The sequence below is a fragment of the Drosophila innubila genome, assembly GCF_004354385.1.
Source record: "Drosophila innubila isolate TH190305 chromosome 2R unlocalized genomic scaffold, UK_Dinn_1.0 1_C_2R, whole genome shotgun sequence".
Classification (NCBI taxonomy): domain Eukaryota; kingdom Metazoa; phylum Arthropoda; class Insecta; order Diptera; family Drosophilidae; genus Drosophila; species Drosophila innubila.
The window spans coordinates 13,629,985-13,656,767 of record NW_022995374.1 but is presented as its reverse complement, the minus strand read 5'-3'; the positions used below and the strand labels follow the sequence as shown (position 1 = coordinate 13,656,767).

Below are 26,783 nucleotides of genomic sequence, written 5' to 3'. Positions count from 1 at the left end.
TATAAATTTTCTATCCAGTTGAAAAGCGTTTCTTAAATTGCTTAATTATTTTTACTGTCAAATCATAATATTATTTTTTGAGCAGAATTTAATTAAAATAGTCTGTTTGACTTCCTGTTCACTGAAAAAAAACATTTAAGTGACATACAATTTAAAATTAAATTAATTCGAAATTCACAAAATATAAAGCAACCTTTTTGCGCTTGTCAGAAGTATTTTTTCTTAACAGTGTCAATTGCAAGATCCTCTTGAAGTAGCTTTTAAATTTATTGGCTAGACAGAATCTGCACCGAAGTGAGTGCAAGTCAAATCAAGTCAAGTGTCGTCCTTATTTTTGGCTACTTTATAATCCAAAGCGGATGTCCGAACTGCAACACTTTGGGGCAAACAGTAATCGGATGTCAGAGTAGATGGAAAACATAATGAGGAGATGGAGACGTTAACTGGGCAAAGAGGGAACAGGCAATGACCTTCCGGCGTTTGCCGGCAGACCAAAAAGGCTGTCCGACCTTCCATTTGTAGGGTATATGTATTGTGATAAATGTAATGCAATGTCTGGTCAGCAGTTTTACGAGCATTTTTATTTGCACAAAAGAAGCACAAACAAAACAATGTAGAAAAGGCGCAAGAAAAACTTCAGTTTATTTTATGCGTATTTCTTTATGTTTTTTTCGCTCATTCTTTTCTATTTATTTGTTATTTTTCATGTAACAATATTTTGTAGCCAGTGCTGTTGTGCAGCTGTTCTCGATGTTAAGGTGCCAAAAGCGTTTGGTCGTTTAGTTCTTTATCAGCTAACACACATCCAGACTTCTATACGCTTTTCACACCCAGCTTTCACACCTTTTTCGCATAGCTGCAAGTGCTGCAAAGTCGTCTCAATCCTTAAGTGGGACTGAGTTCCGCCTGCTTTATGGTTTTGCTCTGCAGATTTCTTGCAACATGCAACATGGTGCAAGGAGCAGCTTCTGCTTTAGCTTCGCATCCGCATCCCCCATTTTATATCCGTTTCCTGTGCTCCTGTCTCTAAAAATACTTGTGCTGTTGCGAGTATTTGGAGCACTCTTTGCTAGCCATGTTAGGGGTGTTGCCAATGCTTATGCTTTGTTGTGGCGCCTCCAACGGTTCAACTTTTGTTTGCTGGCACGCAATGCTTGTTAGTGCGCCCCAAAGTATGCACTACAAAATTGTTGCTTTTTGTTTCGCTTCCTTCCCTTCCCCCTTGCACCTTAAAATGCATTCCTCGAGTTTGTTTAACTTTCGGCTTAAGCTGCATTTAGCGCACTTTGTGCTTAAAACTTGACTTAAATTGTCACGCATATTTCATAATTCCATTATTTCAAATATTATTTATTTTTCTTATCACTTATCTATGTATAAGCAATCTGATTTCAAAATTGGCTAAATAGATGAAGCGCAGAAGCCAATTGCAGCTGAGCTGGCAAATTGAAGCTTTCTCTTTCTCTCTTGGTTGATTTTAGCAGTCGATACTTTTTGGCAGCAGGAAATTCGCATGCAATTTCGATTCCAACTCAAGTGAGTATAAGAAAAGCAATCATACATTCCAACATTATACCCTGTAAGCATATAGTCGCTTCTGTCGGGAACTCAAGGAAATTAACTCTAGTTGAAAATTTATTAACTTACATTTTTGTTTAATTTTCGATTATTTTCATGTTTTTTTTTTAATTTTATTATTATAAATCATTTGAAAATAAAAACAAAATTTTTACAATATAACAATATTTAAACTTAACATATTAACATTTTTTCTACAATCATTTCTTTCAAAAATTAAGTTTAAATAACTTTATTGCCAATATTATAGACTTAAATCATTCTACATTTACATTTTTCTGTAAGCTGTCAGAGGGTATATCTACATCAGTCATTCACGAAATTATCTTATAGATGCTTATATACTCCCGCTTTATGCGTGCATATTTTGAATTAGATTGGCAATTTTCTGGACATATGCGAATCTCGTCGAGTTACAGAATTTTCATCATAATATGATACGATTGTGTGGCATGGTTAAAATCGTTGTAACAACTTGGAAAGTCAGCAAGTGTATTTGCACAATGCTTGGGAAAATTCGAGCGCAAATACAAATACAAATACAAATGCGAGTGGTAAATACCAAGTTTAAGTTCACAACTACAAAATGATTCGAACGCACTTAGCAATCCTTCAAATGTCAATATTGTGGCAAAAGTTGAGAGAGAGAGAGAGAGAGAGAGAGGAAATGAAAACGAAAAATGGGTAAAATGTAAATGCCATAATCAACTTGTTTCGTAACAATGCAAGTGGTAATGACAATCGACAATTTCCCCAAATGGCCATAAATAATTTTCAATCTTTGAGGAGCTTAAATGTAGAATATTACAAGCATTTAGCTGGACACGAACAACATGAGCAAATGCCTTGTCTTCGGTTAGGGCTCTAAGGCAAAAGGCCGTAGAGCTGAAGCGTTAATAATGCATGCCCTTAATGGCAGGGATTACGGACAGAACGCTTAATGAGACGGACAAGGATGTCAGGCCATCCAGCTGTCCAGCTGTCCAGATGTTCAGATGTTCAGCTTACTGCCAGCAACAAAATAAATAAAACACCTTCAGGCTGTTTCTGTCACTGTGATTATTGCCACAAGTCCCTCGGGGGTCAGCTGAGCTGAATGGAACGGTATGTTGCATGCAACAATGCTGCACAGTCTTACAATGTGATTTGCGTTGTAATTGCAATTTAACTAACACTCGCATAATAATGCATATACCCACACATTGTTTAATATATCTATATATGTGCTTTTGCAAACCAAGAATAGACCAAAGTAGTTAGAACTGGACACATGCCACAAGGATACAATATGCAATGTGCCGCAAACAACAACTACGCACATTGATGATGACGACATGGAAAAACAAACGCACAGTAATAACAATAACAATAACAATAACAATAGCAACAATAATACTAACAACAACAACTGCAAATTGTGCATGACAAACAACCCAAATGGAAAATCTGTTGATGCCTAAAAACCATCAAAATACACACACACACACAAACACACACACACACATTCAGTTGACAGCACAGGGAAAATCAATGCAATTCAGCATTTCGATGCGGTCAGCGATAGTATTGTTGTTGCAATGGCAATGGCAACACAATTGCAACATTTATCGTTTAGGCCCGTTTAGTTATTCAGCATACTAAAGTGTTGAGCAATTAGCAATCGACTAAGCTGTCTGTCAGGTGTTAAGACAGCAGATAACTTTTATAAAATGCATTTAGCCATAGTTTGTTGCCAAATTAAATTCAATCAAACTAATTTGCCTCAGATGGAATATATTGTTAAGCAAAACAATACATCTACGTATCATATGCTCTACAGAATTTCCAGACAATGGCTTTTAAAAGCAACTGAATGAAGTGTCAGTATGCCTGAAATGTCAGAGAATTCATTGATACAACACATTTTCAGAGTCTCAAAAATTGACTACCATAAATATATTGAGATTATTTAAAAAAATTATTAATAAGTTTTATAAATTTAAGATACATTTTAATTACCTTTTATTCAACTTGATAACGAATTTAATTGTATTTTATAAATCTTTGTTTTTTTTTTTTAAATATCTCATGAACATGATATATTACATTGTTTCGACAACAAGAATATCAAGAGTAAAATAAAATTAATATAAATGATTTTTAACTAACAATTATGCCAGCTTAGGTACTTTAATCTTTAAAATTAGACAACAGCTCTGAAGACAATGAAAAGTTTTCTACACATTTATTTCTACTCAAATGTATTTACAAATTTACAGAAACTAGATGAATATATTGCATTTCATTAAGCAATAGCGTTCAACAAATCAATAGCTTAATCTAGTATTTTGGTTTTTTTTGTGAAATAATCAATTCACCGGACTCTTCTTTTTTTAAGTTGCACGAAAAGTTGTATATTTGGTTATTTTAAATTCAATTTTAATGCATTGCAAAAATGCAAATATGTAAGTGTGTGTGTGTGTGTGAATGAATGTTTTGGGCAGCAGCTGCTGTAAAATGTGGCATAAAAAATAAATTTGTAGACAACAGTTGTTTTCTCTACATGTACATGTATACAAAATATAAATAAATACATAGTTTTTTGTACTGCTTTGACTGTTGGGTTGATTCTCCACGCATTTGGCATGAATTTAGACAGTTTAATTTCCCAATTGATTGAAAAAACCAAATGCAATCTGTGATATGCACACACTCGATTTGTTCATGATGATGTTGATGCCACAATGAAAGAATTGTTTAATTTATGCAATTTATAAATTGTTATGTTGAGTGCAATGTCAAAAGTATTGAATAATATAATATTCATATAGATTGTGTGAGCTGCACTGCCCTTAAAGCATACAAATATACAAATAAACAGAACATACACAAAATAAAGAAATATTAAAATAAAGAAAGAGAAAGAAATGACGCTTATAATAAATAATATTTTAGTATATCTAACTGGGCACTCTATATAGTTTCAAGTAGCGCTTATGGTCTTTCTATGCAAATAGCATATGAGTACATATGAGTGTGTGTATATGAATGTACACACACACACACACACATAGACACACACAAATAAGCATAATAAAATTGTATGTTGTCTCCTTCCGCTGGGTAAACCCGAAATCTAAATCCGAGCCCAAACCCAAGCCGTATTGTTGCTAACCAGACAAAACAAATATGGCGACAGCAATGCCCATACTAAAAACAAAAAAAAAAGAAGAAGGCTGCAGTCGAGCGGGCTTGACTGAGAGATATCCCGTAGCCAACGCTGAAAAGCGTAAATTTAAATTCTTCTGTTAGTTAATTTCAATTTCTCCATCTTCGCAAAATTTAAAAAAATTTGAGTAATAATTTATGTTTCGTTATTTTCGATTTTGATAAAACTTTCAATATAGATAAAAAGAAAAATTGTGTATTGTGTAATACAATACAAGTTTATTTAAAATATAGACTCAAGAATCGAATCTCCCAGAAGGAGAAGAGCAGAACTTGTTGATCAATAAACTATAGTTAAATTTTATAAATTGCATCTACCTCTCTCTGCCTTTTACATATATTACATATTAGGTTACCATACTCTTCTTTACACATTTGCATTGGGTACAGGGTATCAAAAAAAGAATAGCAACAAAATGGCGCAAGGAAATTCAATGGCGCTTGCTGAAACATTGCGAAGGCCGCATATTTTACGTTACTTATCTTTATCATTGCCAACTAATTTCACAGCGGTAGGAAGGGAGGGAGGCAGGAGCAAAGGAATAAGTAAACACACTCACACACAAACACACAAACACACACACACTTATGCATAGAGAGTGAATACAAAATATTTGTTTATTTCTAGTTCATATCTCTCATGTGCGCTACACTTGTTTCTTTCTCTGCTTGTTGTCTTTCTCTAGTGCTGTGTGTGTGTGTGAAATGTTTGCGCCATTTTGCGTTTTTGTTTATGCTTAGCTGGGTCATTTCAAGCGGCATTTCATGTACATGTGTGTGTGTGTGTGCGGCTGCTTTAAGTGTTTTTATTGTGCTTTGCTTAGGGTTAAGTTTTGTCATTGCCACGCTTTGTTTATTGCCCTGCCCTTTACCACGCTTTGTTCTCGATGTGTGTGTGTCTGTGTGTGTGCATGCACCATTGAGCTAATCCTTTTGTTTTATGGCATTTAATTTATTTTTAAATCCCGCACTCGCCAACTTGTTTATAGGCCGCAAACAAAGCGGAGGTTAACACGAAAATGTGTTGCATACTTTCGTGCGCTCGCAAAAATATTTTCTATTCTTTGCGGTCTGTCGAATCTGTTTGTCGGACCTGACCGCCTCCCCACCCAAAGCCGCAACAGCAACAACGGAATGTAGAATAAAGTGAATGCAACAGGCCTAAATACCAGACGGACAAATGTGACCGTCACAATAATTGGCTACAATTCGCTCGAGCACAAAATAAACGAAAGCTGCTTTGGCAATTTCTCCAGTGCCAAACACACACAGACACACATGCAATGGACACTTAAACACACAAGTAATTGGCTACAAAATTGCAATAATAACAATAACAATTCAATATGCCCGCAACAGATGCTCGTGTGTGTTAATGATACAAACCCTTCAATTGCAGACCAAATGAAAAGAAGAACAAGCTAGAAAGCTTCTGTTTAGAGTGCTCGACTGCGAGATACCCAGCGTCCAGGCCCTAAGATGCCTTAACGACATGTTGAGTCTGCATACATTTGCGCCAACTTATTTTACTCTAGGTACTGGGAATAAATGCCAAAACAAGGCATTTCTTGTTCAACCTATACAATAGGGACAGTTGGATGTTTCTTCTTGTAAGCTGGCCTAATTGGCGCTCATTATGTCAAAGAGTTTTGCGTGGGGAATTCTAAGTACACATTCAACTCATGTGTGCGCTGACTGACCCAGCAATGGTAATGAGCTTCAATCTGACGGCTTTGACCAGTTAAGAACAGCTTCTGCTCCAATATAATTCCTATACAATTGCAAAGGGTAGGTATATGTTAAATATCTATGTTATTTATGAAAATATTTCACTACATACGCCCACACACAAGCACACACACAAAGGAAGCCTAAACTCCATCCCATTTCCCATTTACTTTTGTGCGTATACGCAATATTCAAACGCTTTAGTTATGCACACAGGTAATCTGTTATTGAGCTGCAACTGTGCGTGCCAGTATGTGTGTGTCTGTGTGTGAGCACGTGTGGTTATTTGAATAGTTGACCATCTAATCGTTTTCAATTAGAGCAGTAATCGGAGTGGCAATCAGCTGTGAAAGCAGCTTCAATACTTATTAATCAATGGGAATTTCAATAGTTTGAGGTGACATTATTTAACAGGCAAAGTGCTTAAGGGACGATTACAAGGACATAAAGCGCTTGAAGTTGGCTTAAATTTAATTCACAAGCAGTGCTAACGAATGGGCTTCAATAGCCTGGCCCTTATTGTCAGCTGGCTGCACTTTAAGCTTACTTAAGTGGCTCACACAACAACTGGAAGTGGTTTAAATTTGAGTCCTTGAGTCCAGCTCAAATGTCAGCTAATTGACCGCTTGTCTTTTAAATTGAATGGCCCACCGAGAATTGTTAGTTTGGCAGGTGATGGAAGTTTCATCTTTAAATTTAAGGGAATTACAGTCGACTATCGATTTCAATTCATTTCATTTTGTCTTGGCCATAATAAAACCATTGGCAAAACGTTTTCAACAGGCCGTTGCCAACTTGTACGTGTCTGTCGTGTTGAATTACTTCACGACGCAAGCGAATGTAAAACGTCCTGAAATGTCAGGCGAACAAAGACAGAGCAAAGACGGGCTGCCATGGCGTATGAGCAACGTCTTGTAAATTGCTTTGCTTTGCATTTGTATGGGACGCGCCCAAAATGTCAGCTTGTAGCATAATTGTGCGTCGTTAAGTTGATTATGAAGTGTGCCCTCACACGCACACACACACACACACACACACACTGACACACAGAGACTTTTAATGTGCAAATAGCGCACTTTAACTCAAGCAATTGGAAACTAAATTGGAATTTTTACGACAGGCATCAAGAAGCTGAAGTTGAAACTCAGCTCAACACAATAGCCTGGCCAAGGGGCGTATGTGTATTGTGTGTGTGCATTTGACCGACAGAAACAGCTTAACAACAACAAGAATACACACTCGCAAACACATAAAGCTGCTGCTGATGCATGTGATCATTTGTAAAATTTCCCTTAGGCCCCATTCTTGTTTTGAATGAATTAAACGTTGACGTTGCGAAAATTCACGCATGACTTGGCCGCTGCTTAGTCGACCATGCAAAACTGTCAGCCCAAAAATGATTAAATAAAAATATTGTGTGACTTCAATGTGCCGCAAAATACGAAAATACGTGTAAATTATGCTAAATTAAAAGTAAACTTGCGTTTTTAGTAAAAAATAAATATAAATTATTTAAATAAGTTTTAAACAAATAAATTGATCATCAAGTGTCTTTTAGTCATTTCCTTTTTGAAGTCACCCTATTTCTTGTTTAGCCAGTGCTCACTAAAAATTAATACACAAGAGTATTTTGTAGTTATTTTTTTTTGTCTGAGTTAATCAATTTCGGAAACTAAATAGAAAAAATCTTTTTTTAATGCACATTTGGATTACAAATATCTGAGCATAAATATTTATAGCTATAAGTCTAATTGATTTATCTTTTTTTTTAATTAAGTAAATATTAAATAATATTTATATGCAAGTGTTAAAAAAAAAATTGTAAGCTATTAAGTATTTTTGGCTTAGTCCTAAGATTATTTATTGTTATTTATATGCTAGCATTTTATTGTTAAAATAATTTCTTTAAGTGCTACGTGCAGGGTATTTGCAAGTTCTATACACTCTACTCGTTCCAGTTTTTTGATGGCGTAGTAAAAGCAAAAGCAAATTTGAAGAGGGGCGGAATTTCAGACACAAATTGCATTATTGATGTGGCGTGCTTTCAACTGTGGCAAGTTCTTGTTTGCCGCTTAGATTCAATAAATGAATGCCGCGTAGTCAATAGAAGCAGGAATTTGCATAGTAGAGGAGCGGGCAAGAGGAAAAGCCAACGGATATGGGCGATGAAAAGGACTTGCCTGAAAAGGACACACTCTCAGTTGGCGCATAAAAAGAGCTGCGCTTTTTGCCTCTGGCTGGCTTTTGATAAATACTTATGCACATATTATCAACATGTTTGTCTAACTGTGTGTGTGTGTTTGTGTTTAAACTGTTGCCAGCTTTTCTCTCTCTATAAGTGTATGTGTGTGTGTGTGTGTGTGTGTGTTATTTCCTGTTAACTATTTTTGCTGCCTGCAATTGCCTTTGAGCTATTGACACATTCACAAACACTTTGCCACAATCTGCTGCCGTTGCCGCCTCTTCCCTTTTTATACCCTGTGTTTTCTTGTTGTTGCCTTGCAGCAAACTTTTCTGCATCTCTTGTTGATTTTTGGCTTTCGGGTTTTTGGTCTCCGGGTTTTTTTTTAGGTTTGGGTTTGGGTTTCGGTTTGGGCAAATGCAAAGCATTTTATGTGGTTTCGTTTGTCAATGCGGAATTTCGTATGCTCAGCGCAAATAATGCAATTAATTTGAGCTCAAGATTGTGCAAACACACACATAGACACAAACACACTAGCACACAGACACGGACACAGCCAAAGATATAGATACCCGTATCAGTTTCCTTATTGACTTTTAGTATATTGCAATTTTAATTGACTTTTCTTTGCCTGTGTGAAAATGAAAGATTTCATTATTTGAGTAGACTTTTCCTGTGTTTGTAGTGCAGTTTATTAAATACTTACGCAAGTAAGGCAATCATTTAGCCTTGATGATGGCTGGTAAATATATATAAATGGTAAAATAAAATAAATGCTTTATATAAAACTGTGTAAAGGAAATTAATTTTCTTTCTCCACAAATAGTTAGTTTTTTTTTATAATATTTGTAATATTTTTGCAAAGTGTTCTAATTTGTGCAATCGATTCGCTATGATGGCTTGTTTCCAAAAGCACTCATCTTTACTTTCTCCTGTATCTTTTATAAATATTTATCTTTTCAGAATAACCGATTATTATGTGCATTGTTATCCCAGCCTTAATCCACTTTTAATTACGCTTGCAAATTAAGTGGAAGCCTATAAAAATACGCACTAATTGAACTATTTCGTGGGCTCTTCGATGTTCGGCAAGTTGGTTAAAAGTTTAACTCGGACAACTATTTTGCATATTGGTTTTTTGGGTCAAAGTTTTGTGTGTCGAACTTTGAACTTGATGCTTGTTGATTAGCTAAGAAATTTAAAACGCAATTCCTTCGATTTTCTTTTTAGACGTTGGGCTAAAAAGTCTGCTAAGTGGAGTACCCGAAGAGTGAATAAAAGATGATGTGGGGAGGTGTTAATGAGAGGTAGTCGTAGTCTCAGGGTAGGAATGATCATCATCATCATCATTATCAAAGCTTGAAGAAAGTTGCTGTTGTGCATTGTCATCGTCATAGTCGTTGTCTCCACGCTGTCATCATTCTCAGCACACAATTTAGTTTTATTAACTGAAGCAATGGCAGTACGAAATGAAGCCGCCAGGACGACAAAATGCGGCGGCAGAAAATGGCATCAAAAAGATGAAAAGAAATGAGCTGCATTTTGTGTTGTTGGTCTCCAGTGGATGCTGCAGTTGTTGATGTTGATGGCTGCCACTGTCGCTGCCTGTTGACAGCAGCTTCACGCTGCAAACAATGCGCACAACCCCAACCCCTGTGAGCAACCCCTCATCGACCCCGAGTCTGGCCAGAACCATTGTTGGCCATACATAAGCCAATCTGCACACTCGACAGGCACTTCAGACTGCAAAACTAATCAAACTGTGAGCTTTAGGATTGACAGTGGCAAATCTACACATAAATCAATAACAATTGTTATATTTATACTTTGCATAATTTTATTATGATTTATTTGTTTGTTCATCTTGTTGATTTTTGTAATTTGTATTACATTTAACTACACATACTTAAAGTCTAGAAATTATTTGTTATATTTTATTATTTTCCATTTACTTTCTCTCTATTATTTTAAATTTCATATTATATTTTGTTGTATAATACATACATTAAATATATTTATTATTTACACTGCAATTGTTGTTGGGCGCACTTTTTCGAATTATTCTTTGAAGTCAACCTTTCGATTTAAATACGAGTACTAAACATTTCTTATGCTAGATAATAGTTTATTTTGATTACTCTGTTTCCTTTACTTCTGCTTTTGTTCATCTTTTGATTACCAACATTTATATATGGCCAAAAGTTTCTACTTTTCTTATGGCTGCCTTAAAACTGCTTTTCATTTTAATTTCTTTTTAAAACTATATATAATTTGTTTATTTTGTATTTTTGCTATAGCAAATGTTTTTCGGAATAACAAAAATATATTTACATCATGTTTTTACTTTCGATTTATTGGAACTTTTATCGAAATTAAATTAAATATTAGCAACACATTAATTTATTTATTTACAGTTTTTAAGTTGAAAGAAGAAATACAGATTTACAATTCCTGCATGAAAAAAGACAGAAAACTTAATTACATGAGATAACAATTCTCATTCGAAATTTAAAAGCCTTTGTGGAAATAAATGGAATATTTTATCTTTAGAGAACTAAAGTTGGTGATTTATTTTCTATAAGTTGATTGTAGAACTAATTTGTTTTATAAAAGAGATTAAGTTAGTTTTGCTTTCTAATTAGTATTTTATATTTATTTTTTAATATTATTTTCAATTATTTTTGCTAGTATTTAATGTTGATTTTAATGCTAAGTTGACTTAAAATCACTTACATAAAAGCTCTTAACGCTTTTAGTTGAATTTTTTAATACACTTTCAAGTAATAAATGCACAGGAAATATTTTTTTGGTATTTAATTATTATTATGTATAAATATACTTAAGATTGTTTTGTTTTTAAGAAATGGAAAAAGCGCTGTGGCAAATGTTTGTCGCAAGCAAGCAAATTAAAGGCTTTAAAAGTGCTCTCAGGGGATAAATATATATATATATATATATATATATATATATATATAGTAGTATTATCCTGCGACACTTTTAATTACAAACATACACACACATATAAAAGTAGTTTTACATACAGACTGACAGACACACACGCTGAAGTTAGTTAAGTTGAGTTGATCAGATGATTTTCTAGTTTCATATTCATTACGTATGCATGTCTCGCTTTAAAGGAGCTGTCATTTAATTGTAGACTTATTCTTTAATTACAATGGTAGTTCTACTGATTTCTTTTTATGAATTTAGTTACAAATGCTACCCCCTGCTAATTGGTTGGTTAGACTTAGACAATCTTTATGTAAACACTTGTGTGGAATATCCGATAGCCGATGGCAATGACAACCATCAGATTGTGAAGCTGACGTTGCGTTGTTTTTGTTGAGCCACCCACATCTCCATGGTACATTGCCGCTGGATTATCGCCTGAAAGAATGAAAAAGTGGAAAAATGGAAAAACACAATATGGGCATGAGTATCATGAGAAAATGTGTTAAAATTAATTAAGCCAGCACACAGTAAGAGACAGGTGGGAAAACACATGCTAATGAACGTTTCCAGTGTCTCCACAACTTATGCTGGCTGCCTTATAAGTTATGAGCTCTGCCTACCCCTATACCTTCACCCCCGCACCAACATTTTCTACTCTGTGTGTATGTGGTTTAGTGTTTATGGCCTGACTTTAATGGCTTGCCTTCTGTGTGTGTGCGTATGTGTGTGTGGTGTGATGTGGTGTTGTACGGGCATTTTTAATCCGTACGCCTGCGGCTCTGTAATTTTCATAAATTACTTTTATTGTTCTCTTTATTTTTTGCCCCACATGATATATGAACTGCCAAAGAGCTACACTATACACTCAGCTACAGATACATTTTCAGAGATACATTTACAGATACACTTTTACAGATTTATAGACAGCAATGGAGATAACAAATATAATACCCTTTTCTCTGATAAATGCAAAAAAGGTGTAGGCAAATTTTAAAAGAGATAACTTTTCAATACAAAAAGGGAACGTATTTATTTTTAGTTATATCAAAAAATAGAGGGTAGAAAAATACAGCAGAGAATAGTTATAAGCCGAATGATAAGTAATAAATGGGGATACTTTTTAAAAATATCGTATATTATTTTTAGCACTCATAAATTATATAAACAGAGTGTTAATGCATCTTTTAACTAGTCAAGATAAAACCAGTGATAAAACCAGTATTGTAACAGTCAAAAACATTTATTTATAATCATTTAAATTGGACATGTAAAAAGAAGACTCTGACAGGCTGCGTTACAGGGAATCCCTTTGTCGGTCATTCTTTCGCTCAAAAATTTACTTGGATTTTTATTGAAAGCTTTAATATAATTTGGAAATTTTTTAGTGTTGCAAATTGCATTTGTGCGTTTGCTTTATTTAATAAAGCGACAGCAAATGAAATGTAAATACATTTAATGGAATCGCGTTGATTGAAACTTTTTCATGCAGTTGCATACACGTGTATGCAGAAATAAAAGTGAAAGAATAATGATAATAAATGGTGGACTCACCTTTGAAAATGTGGACCAAAACGCTGGCGGGTTGTGTATTGCTGGCCACGCAGGTGAAATTGCCGGAATGCTCGCGACGTGTACGTTGAATTGTAAGCTCCGATGATTGAAAGTCTGCAATGAAGTAAACGCAAGAATGCAATGAAATGAAATGAAGAGAGATAGATACAGAGACAGAGAGAGAGAGAGAGAGAGAGAGAAAGAATGAAGCTTGGTCACACACTCACCTGGCTCGGTTGACACATTAATGCCCCGATCAATGTCATAATTAATCATGCGGTTATCGTGATACCAGAATATATATTCAGATGCCTCGGTATTCTGTACAACACGGCATTGCAGTCGCAGCGCTGAGCCCGGCGTCAGATAACGAATTGGCGGTCCTGATATTTCGGCGCGCGCTTCTAACCGAATTGAATGACATTTTGGAAATTGAATTGCCGTTCCCACAATCGGTTTTCGTATAGATATATATATATATGTGTGTTGGTGAGCGTGTGTTTTCCATTTGGTAGAACGGGGGAGGGGAGAGTGGAAGAGCAGTTGAGATGTAAGATTCAAAATTTAATCAAATGTAAATGCAAATACGTGTCACGAGTGCCATAAACTAAAGCTGACATTTGATGTGTACATTGTACATACATATATTCTGAATACGACATGTTGTATTTGCCATATCTGAGCATATCTTGTTGATGCGCTATTCTAATCTAGCCACAAATGTTTGTCTGATTGCGCCTGATTTAATTTATAACTTCAGTTATTGCATATACCTTTTTTGAACCTTTATGTTGATATATAAGCTAAGTAATTTTCGTATCTCATTTGTAAACGCTATTAACTATTGGTAGAATTTTAAAGTTTTGTCAGAAAATTATAATTTCTGTCTTACTTCTTGTTATAAATTATTAAAGCGAGTGTGCATTGATTTTAATTGAAATTTATTTGCGAATCAATCAGTTTTTTATTTTAAATGGCATTATTTATTTATTAAAATTTTCAGCAATACAATTATAAATTATTACTTGCCATAATAAATAGTCACAATATTTATTATAATGGATCTTAATTATATTTAATGCTTAAATCGTAACTATCAACCTCAAACTGATTAAAATTGTCTGGTAAGTACCCATTTTGATAAACTATTGTTGCTTTTTTTTGATGGATAACAGGACTCAGCTAACTATAAATAAATCATGTCACACTTACGACACTATCAACTACAAGCTATACACACACTTATATGTGAATTCAGCGGGGATTGGCCAAACTACTCCAGCTTAGTTACTTAATGTGCCTCATAATGTATGTATGAGTATGTGTATCCTGCGTTAAAAGGACGCATCTGATTAAGTGTGTCATGGAAGGCGTTACCCAAAATGTGTAGCATACATTTTTTGCGCTGCCACATGAGGTATGAGGAATGCCTGTGTGTTAGTGTGTGTTATAGGCTTTGTTTTTGTGCAGGAAAACGCCATTTGGCGCAGCACATTCAAAGTAAATTGTTTGTTAAATTCAGAATAATGTGTGTCAGTTAACGTTTCGGCCAAGGCCAAAACAAGAACAGGGCCTGTAACTTGCTGAGTCGCTGTCATTTGGGCAGGTGCAGCTGCTTCGCTTTGGCGGATTTCTTTTCCTCTTTTCATTTTCATTTTTCGCTTCTTTTTTTTTTAGCTGTTTCGCTTGCCAACTCTGCGGAAACTGGCATATGGACATTTCTAATTTCAGCATGAGCGCATCGAAGGGCAACAGCAAAAGGGGGGTGGGCGGGGGAGGGAAGTCAATGTTGACCCATCAGAGCCGACAGAGCGAAAGAGTTGACAATTTCTTTTTTTCTGGCCCAAAAAGTGAAGTTGTCGAGATTTTTAAAAGCTTGTCCAGCAATTTATTTTTGCTTCAGCAAGTAAATAGTTTCAATGGGCAAGCCATCAAAGCGTGAAATTATATATAAAGCATAAAATAGAGAAACCATTTGACTGGATGCACAGACAGACTAGGCACTCAATTGTATGTAGGGTATGCAAAAAGAGTCAACTAAATGATCCACTTGTACTTTAACTTCACTTACCGACAACACTCAGATGAAGAAATATTGAAGTTGGCGGATGCGTTGACACTTGACATTCATAGACGCCAGCATCGCGAAGTTGCACAAATTTAATTTGCAGTGTCCAATCCTGTCAGATTACAAAAAAAAAATATAAACAATTGTTTGTTGATTGCTAGTCACGTTTATCAAGTATACGCCATGTCAACTCACCTCGGAATGCTTCAAATGTGTCGCACTAAAGCGCTCATCGCTGCTGTAGGTTGTTAAGCCGACTGTTAGCAGATGATAATCCTTTTTGCGTATCCAGGATACCTAAAAAAAATTACAGAAGATTGTTTGTTAGTATGGGCAGGGACCAGTAAAAGCGGCGCCATTTGTCAAGTAGCAAATTCCACTCTCTTCTTTTTTTTTTTTTTCTAGAGCCAGTAGGCGGCTAGGACATTAGTTCAACTAAAGCTGAAAATGTTTAACATATGGCCAGTACAACAACAACGCAGTATTGGCCAGTCGTGCGTGAGTTCGTCCTCTACAAATGTTTGTCAATTCATCAATCCATTTCCTACTCCAACGACAACACGATGATGTTGCAATTTTTCAACGACAACAAAATAAAAAAAATAAATAAATAAATAAAAAAAGAAGGATAGACACAACTTAAGACCCGTAGAAAATAAAAATACATAAAGAAATGTGGATTTTGAGGAGAAAAAAAATCAAAAAGCAATTACGTGTAAGCAGCAATAACAACAATAAATAGCAATAACAACAGGAGGGATAATAAACATAATAGCAGATTGATTGATCCACGGTTCAAAGTTCAAATTGGCTGCTTAACTGTAAATAGACAGGCAAACAAACACAAACACAGCAAACATGTTGAGCCCCAAATGCCACGCCCATTTTGCCCATGCTCCCTTTTTCTATCTATCGTTTTCCCCTTCCCATTTTGGCTTGTGTCGACTTTAGCTAATCTCAAATGACCATTAATCATTTCGATTTCGACATCGGCTACGTCTGCCAAAGAGGCACCTACGCACACACACACACACACACTCACCCACATCTATTAGCGCTATGCCTCATATGTTGTTCTCTTGGCCAGCCTGCAGCTCTGTTAGGCTAAAAGGATGTGCCACGCCCCACATAAAAAATGCTGGCTGCTCTTTTGGCAGCGCCAAGTACGCGCGTGTATCAATCAATTTTCAATTGATAGAAAATTTTATTTATTGCCAACAAAAAAGAAAATATAAAACGAAAATCAAGCAAAAAAGCTTTGTAGCAACTTTCACTCCAAGCACAAATATTGACACACAACACATGACAAGAGCGGAGAAAGTGCGAGTGAAAACGAAAGCGAAAGTGAAAGCTGAAATTAAGTTGAACGAAAATTGTTAAATCGTCAGCAAGATACTTGTAGCCATCACTTGCTCAATTGCTGTTTAAATGCCACACGTGGCGTATACGCAATGCGACAGAACCCAAGCTACTTTTTCTTGTTTCTGTATTTTTTTTAGAATTACATAAATTTTTTACTTGACTCAATGTTCAATGTTCTCTTTGGGTACATGTCGAAAAAATATGTGTTCATTTATATTAAAAATATTTTGCGCCTTGGCAACTTTACAATTGAATTGTTGAACAACAAGAGCACCAACAACAACCAACGACAACAACAACAGCAGTATAAAGAAGTGCTACAACTCGACAGTCATTTATTATCTAGATTTGGAAGCCCGCATACGTTATGAAATCAATATATCTATTCAATACAATCTGCAACAGTAAAACACAAGTGTGAGGCATAAATTGCGCATAAATTCAATGTGAGCCCAAAACTGGGACAGCAACAACAACAGCAGCATCTCCTACATAACATGCTCTGCTTTTACTCTTACATACCTTTTCCTATATCTATCTATAGAGAGATCTGCCTGCATGCCTTTTGATACACTTGCTTAAAGGCACTATAACTTAGTGTAACTGTTTGACATGCCTAAAAACTATTGCCAGAATGTTGTAGCTTGATGCATAAATTTGAAAAACTATATGAAACTATATTATGAAAAATTACAGGAAAATTAGTGGACTTAAATTGAAAAAGTTTTTTTTTAAATATTATAGTTTAGTGTACTTAAAAGTCGACTTGCCAAAAGTAAAAAAAAATTTATAGATTTTTTCTATGTTTTTTATGATATTTATGATTGCTGGAGCTCTCCATGTGTGTGAATGTATGTGTGTTTGTCTGTAGACTGCGTCTGTGACTGCGACTGCTACGTGTCTGCAAATAAACCCTGAACCGTGCAGCTAGCGAGAAATACGGCAAAAAGCGTAAATCGGAATGTGTAAGTGTAAAAAAAGAGACACAGAGAGAGAGAGAGCAAATAGAGCTTCTGCCAAAGTGAAGCCATCACAGGCAAAAATGTGTCTGCCTGAATTCTGCCAAGTTGTAAAGCAAGAAAAAAAAAACCAGAAATATAAAATGTTGCGGCAATTAATCAAAAGCATGCGAATTCCTTTGCCAAAGTGTCTTTGCATGCATGGGAGAGTGTGTGTGGGTGTATGTGTGTGTTTGTGTGTGTGTGTAGTGGTATACATGTGCTTGCTGTGCGTGTATGTGCCGCATAAATCTCAGCGCCTGTCACGTCTGTATGCGTGGCGCCTCCTGCGGCTGCGGCTGCCGCTGCGGTTGTGTGTTGCCCGTGTGTGTGTGTGTTGTGTGTTGTATGTATGTTGTGTATGCTGCAGCTGCGAGCGCGCAGATAATTGTTTACATTTTACCTTTTTTCTCGCCATTTTTTAAACACCAAAAAGAAAAGATGCAAAGTAAAAAGTGGCATTTAATTTATGGCCAAACGCAGCGTCGCTTCGCCCCAGCCACAAATCACTTGTTAGCAAATTTATGGCAAATTTATGCTAACTACATGTCCTGTCTGTCCACCCCTCTCCTCTCTCCTCTCTCCTCTCTCGGCTCTCGACTCATGAAGTGCCAACAGCAACGCCCCTCAAGGTAGGCAACAAGCAATCCTTCCTCTTCCTGTTCGATTGGCAATGCACAAAAAATGTAGCATACTTATTTGCGCTACGAATTGTTTACGCTTTTTAGCCATTTTTGATGTGTGTTTGTGGGTGTGCGGGTGTGCGGGGGGTGTGTGTGTGGCGCGGCAAGCCGCTTATCAGCTTGGCATCTTTCGACAGCTGTGCGCATATGCAAACTGTCTAACTGCAGGCGGGCAAAAGTGGGCGTGGCAGTTGGGCAAACAACAACACCCAACATACATTCAATAAAAACACTCTCTCAATACACAAACCGATTGCCAAAGGGTTTTACTATTTTCCATTTTTCTTTCCTCTTATTTTTTTGTTGTTTTAGTTGTTGCACTACAAACTTTAGATTGGCTTTTGTTTTGTTGTTGCCTGTTATTGACGAACATTTTGTATGCTTTATTTCTCGCTGTCTAACCAATTTCCTCTACCACAAGCTGAATCAAATGGTCAACAACAAAACGCGGGGAAGGTAAAAATTCGCAACAACTTTTTAGTTCAATGCATTACACAAAAAAAAGAAGGAAAGTTTTTAACAAGCGATTTTAATAAAATTCTATTTAGATGCTGCTTTTTGGCAGCCATTTGTGCACAGCACTCACACATACACATTTACAGCTCTACACACATTTTCACAATTTATTTTTGGCTGTTCGGAGTTTTAAGTGTAAAAAACTTTACACAAAAATACGCTCAATTTAGTAAGGGCTATATATAGTTGTGTGTGGGACGGGTGCGTGTGTGTGTGTGTGTGTGTGGGTATGTGAGTGTATGTTGATAACTATTTTGTACTGCTTCGTAGTGTGTGCCATTTTCCCTGCTGCATGGACTTGCACAAAATTGCCATTGTTGCACAAGCGTGCGCAAATATTTTGCACCGACTGTGAGAGAATGTGTGTTTTGTAAGTGTGTGTGTGTGCGTGTGTGTAAATGGGCATTCAAGTGCTTGCATATCCATAACAAACTATAACCGAAAATTGGGTCAACAGACGACTCGTAGAATAAAAAGTGGAAAAGAAAACTTTAGTTGAATTTTCAACTTTCTGCGTCTTTTTCAAGTTCAGTTTATTATTGTTGTAATACGTAACGGGGGAATTTGCTGTACTTATAAATAAATAAATGATTTTTAAGCGCGAAAATCGCTTTTGTTGGGCAAAATGCTAAAAATAATCGTGCCCTCAATGAACTTTTCGCATTATTCATTATTATTTGAGCGGAAGTGCGCATTAAATGCAATTAATGCATAATTAAACACTGAGCATTTGCTAATTGTACCGCAAATTAGCATGTCTAATTAAAACCGAAGGCCGTTCAACGGCCCCAAAACAATATGCCATTAAATATGTACATATATATATCTTCCCAAACAAAGAGAAAGAAGTCGAAAATGATAATTATTATAGCCTACTTTTCAGCTGTCAAGGCGACGCGAAGTAGGCAGCAAATTAATGTGAATGAACGTTTGAGTGTGAGTTGTAAGTGCTTTGCCTGCAGGCTGCAATCGTAGCTTACACCCTGTACCCATTAAAATACACAAGAAAATGGGTATAACGATGAGTATGCAACAATCAGACAGATTGTGAGTCTGTGAGTGATGTTTCTGCAGGCTTCGAGTGGGTTTGAATAGAATACCATATTAATTATTTGTCAAGGGGGAGTAACAGAAAGAGATTTTCTTAGTTCGACTTTTAATAACCATGGGGTTTGTTACACATATTTTTTCATTATAAAAATATATACATACATAAGCCTTCCTTACACGGTATTCTTCAGTTCAGCATACTTCCTACATCTGCCTTTCTTGCTCGCCCTCTCTCTTATTTTTTTCATTTACATCTTTTTAATTTTCTTTTGCCGTTTTATTTATGTTCAACAATAATTGTTGTAGTCATCGTAATTGCATTGCAATTAAAATAATTAAAATTTAAATGCAACAGCGCAAAACATTTCACAACTTTTGTTATTTTCGGTCGGAAGCTGTGAGGCCCAGTCTCTTAATTTATTTGTCGGCATTGAACCTTCACCTTTGCCCCTGCCTGCTTTTCACCAGAGACCCACATCATGAAAACTTGCAGCGATGCTTAATTGTTTCAAGTCTCCTCTCCTTGCTTTTTGTCACAACACACTGAACTTTATAGAAATGATGAAGCCATTTAGTATACACACCTACACACACCCGCTTACACACACACTCCTAGAGACAAGAGTGAAATGTGGGTCAAAAATGCTTGCCTTTTGTTGTAGCATTTGTTTTAATAAACATTGTGACAGGCAACGACAGGCCTGAACAAAAGGATTCATTCACTCACTTCACTCACTCAGTGCGGTTCTGATTCTGAGCCTTTATCAAGTTGTCTTGGCCAGCGAAGAAATGCCTTATTAGCTGACAAACAGACCTACAGCCTGGACCTCCTCACTTGTGTAATTACGGTTAAGGCTGCCAGAGAACAAAGTGATAATGATTTGTATTCATTAAAAAGGTTTATGGCAATTTTGAGCAACATTTACTTTTCGGTCTACAACGGCCACGCCCACACGCCCCTCGCACAAAAAAGGCTAAGTGGCTGAAGCTTAGTTAATGTCGTACAAGCCCACAGAGGATGTGGGGGTCTTAACAATGTGGCTGTGACTGCCATTAAGTTAGCCCCATTTAATTGCCAGCTCAAAACTTAACAAATTCCTCAAGCTATATTTTATGAAATGCAAGTGCTGCATCACAATCAAGAGAAGAGAATCCAGGCTAATTGGTTGTTAGAAACTTTTACCATAATCAACAAGATAGCTCAGTAAATGTCTATGTATGTCACTAGTCGACTGCTTTAACAATTTGGGAATTACTAAATCAAGTAAAGTTAGCTGTGGGGCTGTCTAAAATATAAACTATATTTAAATGAATACTTAAAAACATGTGAAAGCTAACCTAAGAGCGGCAAAGCGGCTGTGAATAATGAATAAAATACAAAATGTGCTTTTATTTTTAATTTCAAAGTGATATAACCAAAATTAAGAGTTAATTTCTTGTATTTCAGTTTAGTAATATAAATGGTATTAGTGATAGCATACATTTGTGTAATATTTAATTATAAATAAAATACTAAGCATGCTTTTTGGCTGTCTGCATTTAAACAGAGTTCTAATAATAAGTTAACTTTTTGCAGTTCTTAATACTTTTGAGCTTCAATCATTTGAGAATTCTAAGAGAAATGTTATCCGGTAAGTCCTTGTGTCATCATGCGTAATTTGAATGTAGTTTATTTCTCTGATTTGTTGCTTTTAAAGTCGTAGATTCTTGAGTTCTTCCGTTTACCTATGGCATTGCATGAGACTCAAGCACAGAAAGGTCATTGTTGAACAATAACAACACTGGCTGTGTACGCATACATATAGCATAGACTGTATGACTGTATGAGTCAAATGCCTGGCAGTACAAATATTATATATAATTTATAATTTTATATGTTTTTTAAGGCAACGTTGACGACGACTCGCAGACTTCTCAAGACTCAGTGGCATGTTGCACAGTTCTTTGTTTGCCTCAATGTGCGTGTGTGTGTATGTGTGTGTGAGATGAGTGCAAGTGCGCCTTAAAGCTCACTCAGTACATACCAACAAAAATGTGAGCAATAAAACAGGCAACAATAGCCACAAAAATAACAACAACAATATGAAAGCCCGGCATAACAATAAACAAACTTCAAATATAAATGGCACAAAAATACACACATATATAAATATATATGTGTACGGGAATACAACAGTATTATATGGCATGTTTCTTGCTTTTGGGCCTCTTGGCATGCATATAAAACGTAATTCATGTGCACGAAAAATAATAACAATAATTTATAAACAACTAAAAGAAAAAATTGGGGCCGAGAAACAATTGCTTTCTCTATGCGTATACGTATTTTATTTTTGTCTAAATAAATACAAATTATTGGACAGAAAATAATGTTCTTGTTTTGATTAAAAACGCGAACCGTTCCTTTATTCTGTATAATATCCAGATCCAGTTAAATTCGTGCTTATATTGCCAACAGTAGGAGCAGCAAATGTGGCAAATTTAGTGGCAACCCTCATCAATGTGTGTCTTATACCCTATACACGTGCAAGTAAATTAAAGGGGTTTGCATAAATTTAAGTTGACTCTACTTAAATAAAATATCAGGCTTCTTTTCAAAATCGCAAAATTGCGCAAACGGAGGAAATACAATAAATTCGAAAATTTATTTAAATAAATTAAATGATTTTTTTAATCCAATAAAAACGGATTTTACAGACGATTTTGGTAATAATACTATAAAAAAGAAAGATTCCACTCAATACATTTTGCAGAAAAAATTTTTACATCCACTTTACAGGGTATACTCGCAGTCAACTACCGGGAACTAGCTGATTCTAAACTTGTTATAACTGCGTTGGTTTCTGCCTTGGACAATGGCATTTGCCTTTATATCTGATCTTAAACTTTTAAAATTCTAACAAGCAAGCATAGACAAGTTATTAGACGTGGAGAAAAAGAGAGAGAGAGAGAGGACAAGAGCAGGGAGAGTGAGAGAGTAACAGGGCTTAAATATTTACGTAACCTTTTTTATCTTAACGACTTATCTAACTGCGGGCTAACCAACAAATCCAGCTAGTCACCCGAACAAGTTGAGCTAGAGGAAACCCTTGAGCGTTAATTTTCATAAAATACCAATTTCGGCATTTTTATCTGCAAGTTTCTTGGCAAATATTTGCACTCTTGGCTGACAACGGGTGTGTGTGTGTGAGTGTGTGTGTGTGTGTGTGAAGAGGGGGAAGGCATTTTGATGATTACCAAGATTCACCTTTAGCTGACATATAATTATATTTTCTTTCTACAAAAAACAAGGAATAAAGCAGCAGTCGAAGAATGCACGCCTAGCGTATACCCTACATAAACTATATATTTTAATTCCAAATTTGTTGTACGCGAATAAATAAACTTTGATTGTACTAGTATATATTTTGGCCTCAAAACCTGAAGGATAGGACAAAAATAATAATAATCTCTAATTAAGCTCCCATTTGACTGTTTCTCTTTTTCTAAGTCATAAAAAAGAAGTTATAATACCTTTTACAGGGTATAATTACCTGATCTACTTGAAATATCATCTAGCATTTTGTTCTAGATTCTTGAGCTTTAAAGCTGTTTTTTCTGGCATTTTCTGTTCTAGTTGTTGCAAGTTTGTATCAAGCTGTGAGCATATTTAATTACTGCCACTTTTCTCTATGAAAGTATCTACGGGTCTAGACATTAAAAACGACAATTTATCTAAAAAGTAATTAAGTGCTCAAGTCGCACAGGATGTCGCACATACACTTACACACACACACACATATACACATACATACAAAGAGAAGGACACCATTTTTAGATGCAACTGCTGATGCTGCCCCATCTCCTTGTTGCATTTGTTATTGCTGCTGATTTAGTTCAATTTATATGTACCAAGTCAGGGGGACAACTTGGCCAAAGTGAATGTTAAAGGCAACACGCTTGATGCCTGACAGCGTTCACGTATTTGCTTAGCTTTGGAGATACGAGTACGTATACGTAATATACAGAGCATACGTATGTATACGTATTTGCTTAGTTTATTTTAAATGCCATTTAAGCTCCTCTCTTACACACACTAACGGACTAATTCTCTAATGACATATTTTAATGTCCTCTCTGTCTGGCCAAAATGTGTCGTAATTTCTAATTTCCACTGGGTTTTTCCTCCTCTGTCTGCTCTCTCACTCTTCTACTCCCTCTGTGTCTCTTTCTCTCTCACTCCTCCGATTACACTGCATGACATTTTGAGCTTGTAGCTTTGTTTTTGCTCTGTGCTTGACTGCAAATTTGATTTATGTGCTTTAAATTTGCTCCAGAATATACTGATATTTGCGCCTCATCGTTGCAGCTGCTTTCTGTCTTTGGCTAATTCAGATTTGGTTTATTGCGTGTTGAACTGCAACTGAATTGTTTGTTATGCCAATTGCAAAATTATTAGAATAAATAATAAAGCTTATTTGAATCGTTTAAAACCCAAATAATGAGTAAGAAAATTTAAATATCTTTATAAATTTGTTGGAAAATTTAAAAGCTTTTGCACTTAGAGGCAAGTGGAAAATCAATTTAGTAATTTGGCAAAATCAGACTAAAAGCGACAACAACTTTGTTGGCAAACACAACAACTCCTCGCTGGCATAATGATTTACAAATTTGTCCTGTGAAAGGAATAGATTGAGGGGGTCTACAGTAAGCTGTCTGTAGGGCAACCAGTGCGAAAATCAAGGCGCGACTAAAATGAAAATTGCTGAAAAATGGTTGAAACAAAAGGCGCACATTTACTTCTCGCGGAAGCAATTCATTTATTTAATGTTTCCTGCATTTTATTGTCGTCTAAAGCTGAATCAAAATTTACGACAATGCCAACAACAACAACGACAACACGAAGGGGCTGCAAAATGCGCGGAAATGTTTAAAGTAGATGTAGATGTTTATTGTTAACGCGCAACGTCCCCAAAAGAGTCTTCATTTGGGGTGCAGCAAATAAACAAACAACAAACCAACCGAGGCAAAGTCAAACGGGGCAAACCTTTGGCAGTCGCAAGACAATAGCTGAAAGCCCTCAAAATGGCAATGCATTAGTCGGATGAGCTCGACTACCGGATATCCTGTCAAGGAACAAAGAGAGAGAGAGAAAAAGATAAAGCTGCTGACTCCCTTTGTGCTGACTACGCTTTTTATTGCTTTTTGTTTTAATTATTTACAAGCCCAAGCTACCCATTTTACACATTGATTTAATTACAGGGTATGGCGAGCATTCAATGCGGGTCTGTTGAAATAATTTGTAGATACTAAAGAACATAATTTGTGTATGAAAAGGAGTTGGCACAGGCAGCTGCAAGGAAGCAGCCTCAAAGTGTATTCTGTACACGTATCTGCATATGTATTTGTACAGTAGAGCTTGCCTAAAGTGAATTCTCTTAATTATACTTTCAAAGACTTTGTCTTTGATTGTTTGTCGTACTTGAAACAATCTAATTTTTTGTTATCTTTTATTTAAGCGGCTAACATTTGCTATAATTAAACTATTATTTTTGTAAAACATAATTTTATTTTTAAACCTAAATTATTCCTGTGTCCACTTTTTATACTTGACGTTTAATAGTTAAGTTAAGTGTACTTTAATTTTATTATGAATAAAGAAATTAAGAATTGTATAAATAAGGAGAGCATCAGTCTATATTCTCTATAGAGAAGCTTGACTGTATTTGCGTTTTTACACACACATACTAATGCATACGTTTTTCCTATTCATTAAACATGCTTTCAGCAATACATTTGCATATTACTGTCGTGCACTTAATGCCTGTTCATAAATTTACAGCTTCTATTAATGTCGCAAGGGCAGCAGGTGCTGATAGAGAAATGTGGAGAATCGGATGAAGAACCACACATGCATATATAAATTTTAATATAAACATTTACGAAAGTGCAATGATATGTAAACGCATTTCTATCAACACTGCAGTTGAAAATGGCACAAAACTTGCTGTCAATGGCAGTGCCATAATTACAACTTAGCTGACAGCTGTAATTGATAAGGATATATGTGTGTGTAGATAACAGTGTAATGTGAAATTTGCTTAGCGTATCTTCATTTCATGTTCCCTAATTTGCATATTTGGCAGTTACGCGGCGTATGCTTAATGTGCCATATTGTCGCCTCAAAGTATGCAATACATATTTTCACTAATGAATTTGAGTTGCAAGCACATTGGCCTCGAAAGTCTTGTCGATATATATATGTATACACATAAGCAAATATGACCCAGGAGCAATCTCATCAACTGCTCACCACCACAACAAACATTCATGGCAGGGTCATTAGGAATTTCAACTAACTGCTGACTTATTGAGCAACTGCTGACACTAGGAAACCCAAAGCCAGAGCCACTTGAGCACGAGCAGAGAGCTGGGCTGTAAAGTGAAGTGCAAACTGGCTAACCAAGAACACACACGAACACAAGGTACGCATTAACACACTTTATCGAGTGTGGCCCAAAAGGGCTCACGGTGGAGCAGACGATGAACAGAATTGCGAGCCATCATATGGAACTGGCCTATAGGCGCTTAAGTGCTTATTAACTTCTGCACACTTGAAGGCGCAATTATGAAATCGTCAATTTAAACCAGACACGCACACTCAGATAAATGGGAAGGAGGAGAGAAGAGGATGGGGCGTATACAAGACACGGTCATAATCGTGTCCAGCATGACAAGACATAAACACTTTCGAGGCCCACAGAGAAGTCCCTTAACAATGTCCCGGCTGTTACACAAATATATGTACAAGACGTGCGTGAGGCGGACACTGCGTATGAGTAATAACTCTAGACAAGCGGAAAATTAATAACACTTGAGGCCATGCAATGTCAATCTCTCTCTATCGCTATCTCTCTCCCCCTCTCTCT

General features: G+C 36.0%; 1 protein-coding gene and 1 long non-coding RNA gene across 2 annotated transcripts in view; one reads left to right on the top strand and one right to left on the bottom strand.

Annotated features, from left to right (window-relative positions):
* The first annotated feature begins 203 nt into the window (after positions 1 to 203).
* LOC117784891 lies at positions 204 to 605 on the top strand. The gene is made up of 2 exons (XR_004617457.1): positions 204 to 294; positions 357 to 605. It is a non-coding gene; the product is annotated as an uncharacterized LOC117784891 (long non-coding RNA).
* Positions 606 to 11,770: 11,165 nt separating this feature from the next.
* LOC117782967 overlaps positions 11,771 to 26,783 on the bottom strand; it is a 40,518-nt gene continuing 25,505 nt past the window's right edge. Inside the window, exons 4-8 of the mRNA XM_034620088.1 lie at positions 15,462 to 15,563; positions 15,270 to 15,378; positions 13,426 to 13,602; positions 13,199 to 13,312; positions 11,771 to 12,082 (exon numbers count right to left, since the gene is read on the bottom strand). Of these exons, the coding sequence (XP_034475979.1) occupies positions 11,943 to 12,082; positions 13,199 to 13,312; positions 13,426 to 13,602; positions 15,270 to 15,378; positions 15,462 to 15,563 (642 nt within the window). The 3' untranslated portion in view covers positions 11,771 to 11,942. The remainder of the gene's footprint in view (positions 12,083 to 13,198; positions 13,313 to 13,425; positions 13,603 to 15,269; positions 15,379 to 15,461; positions 15,564 to 26,783) is intronic.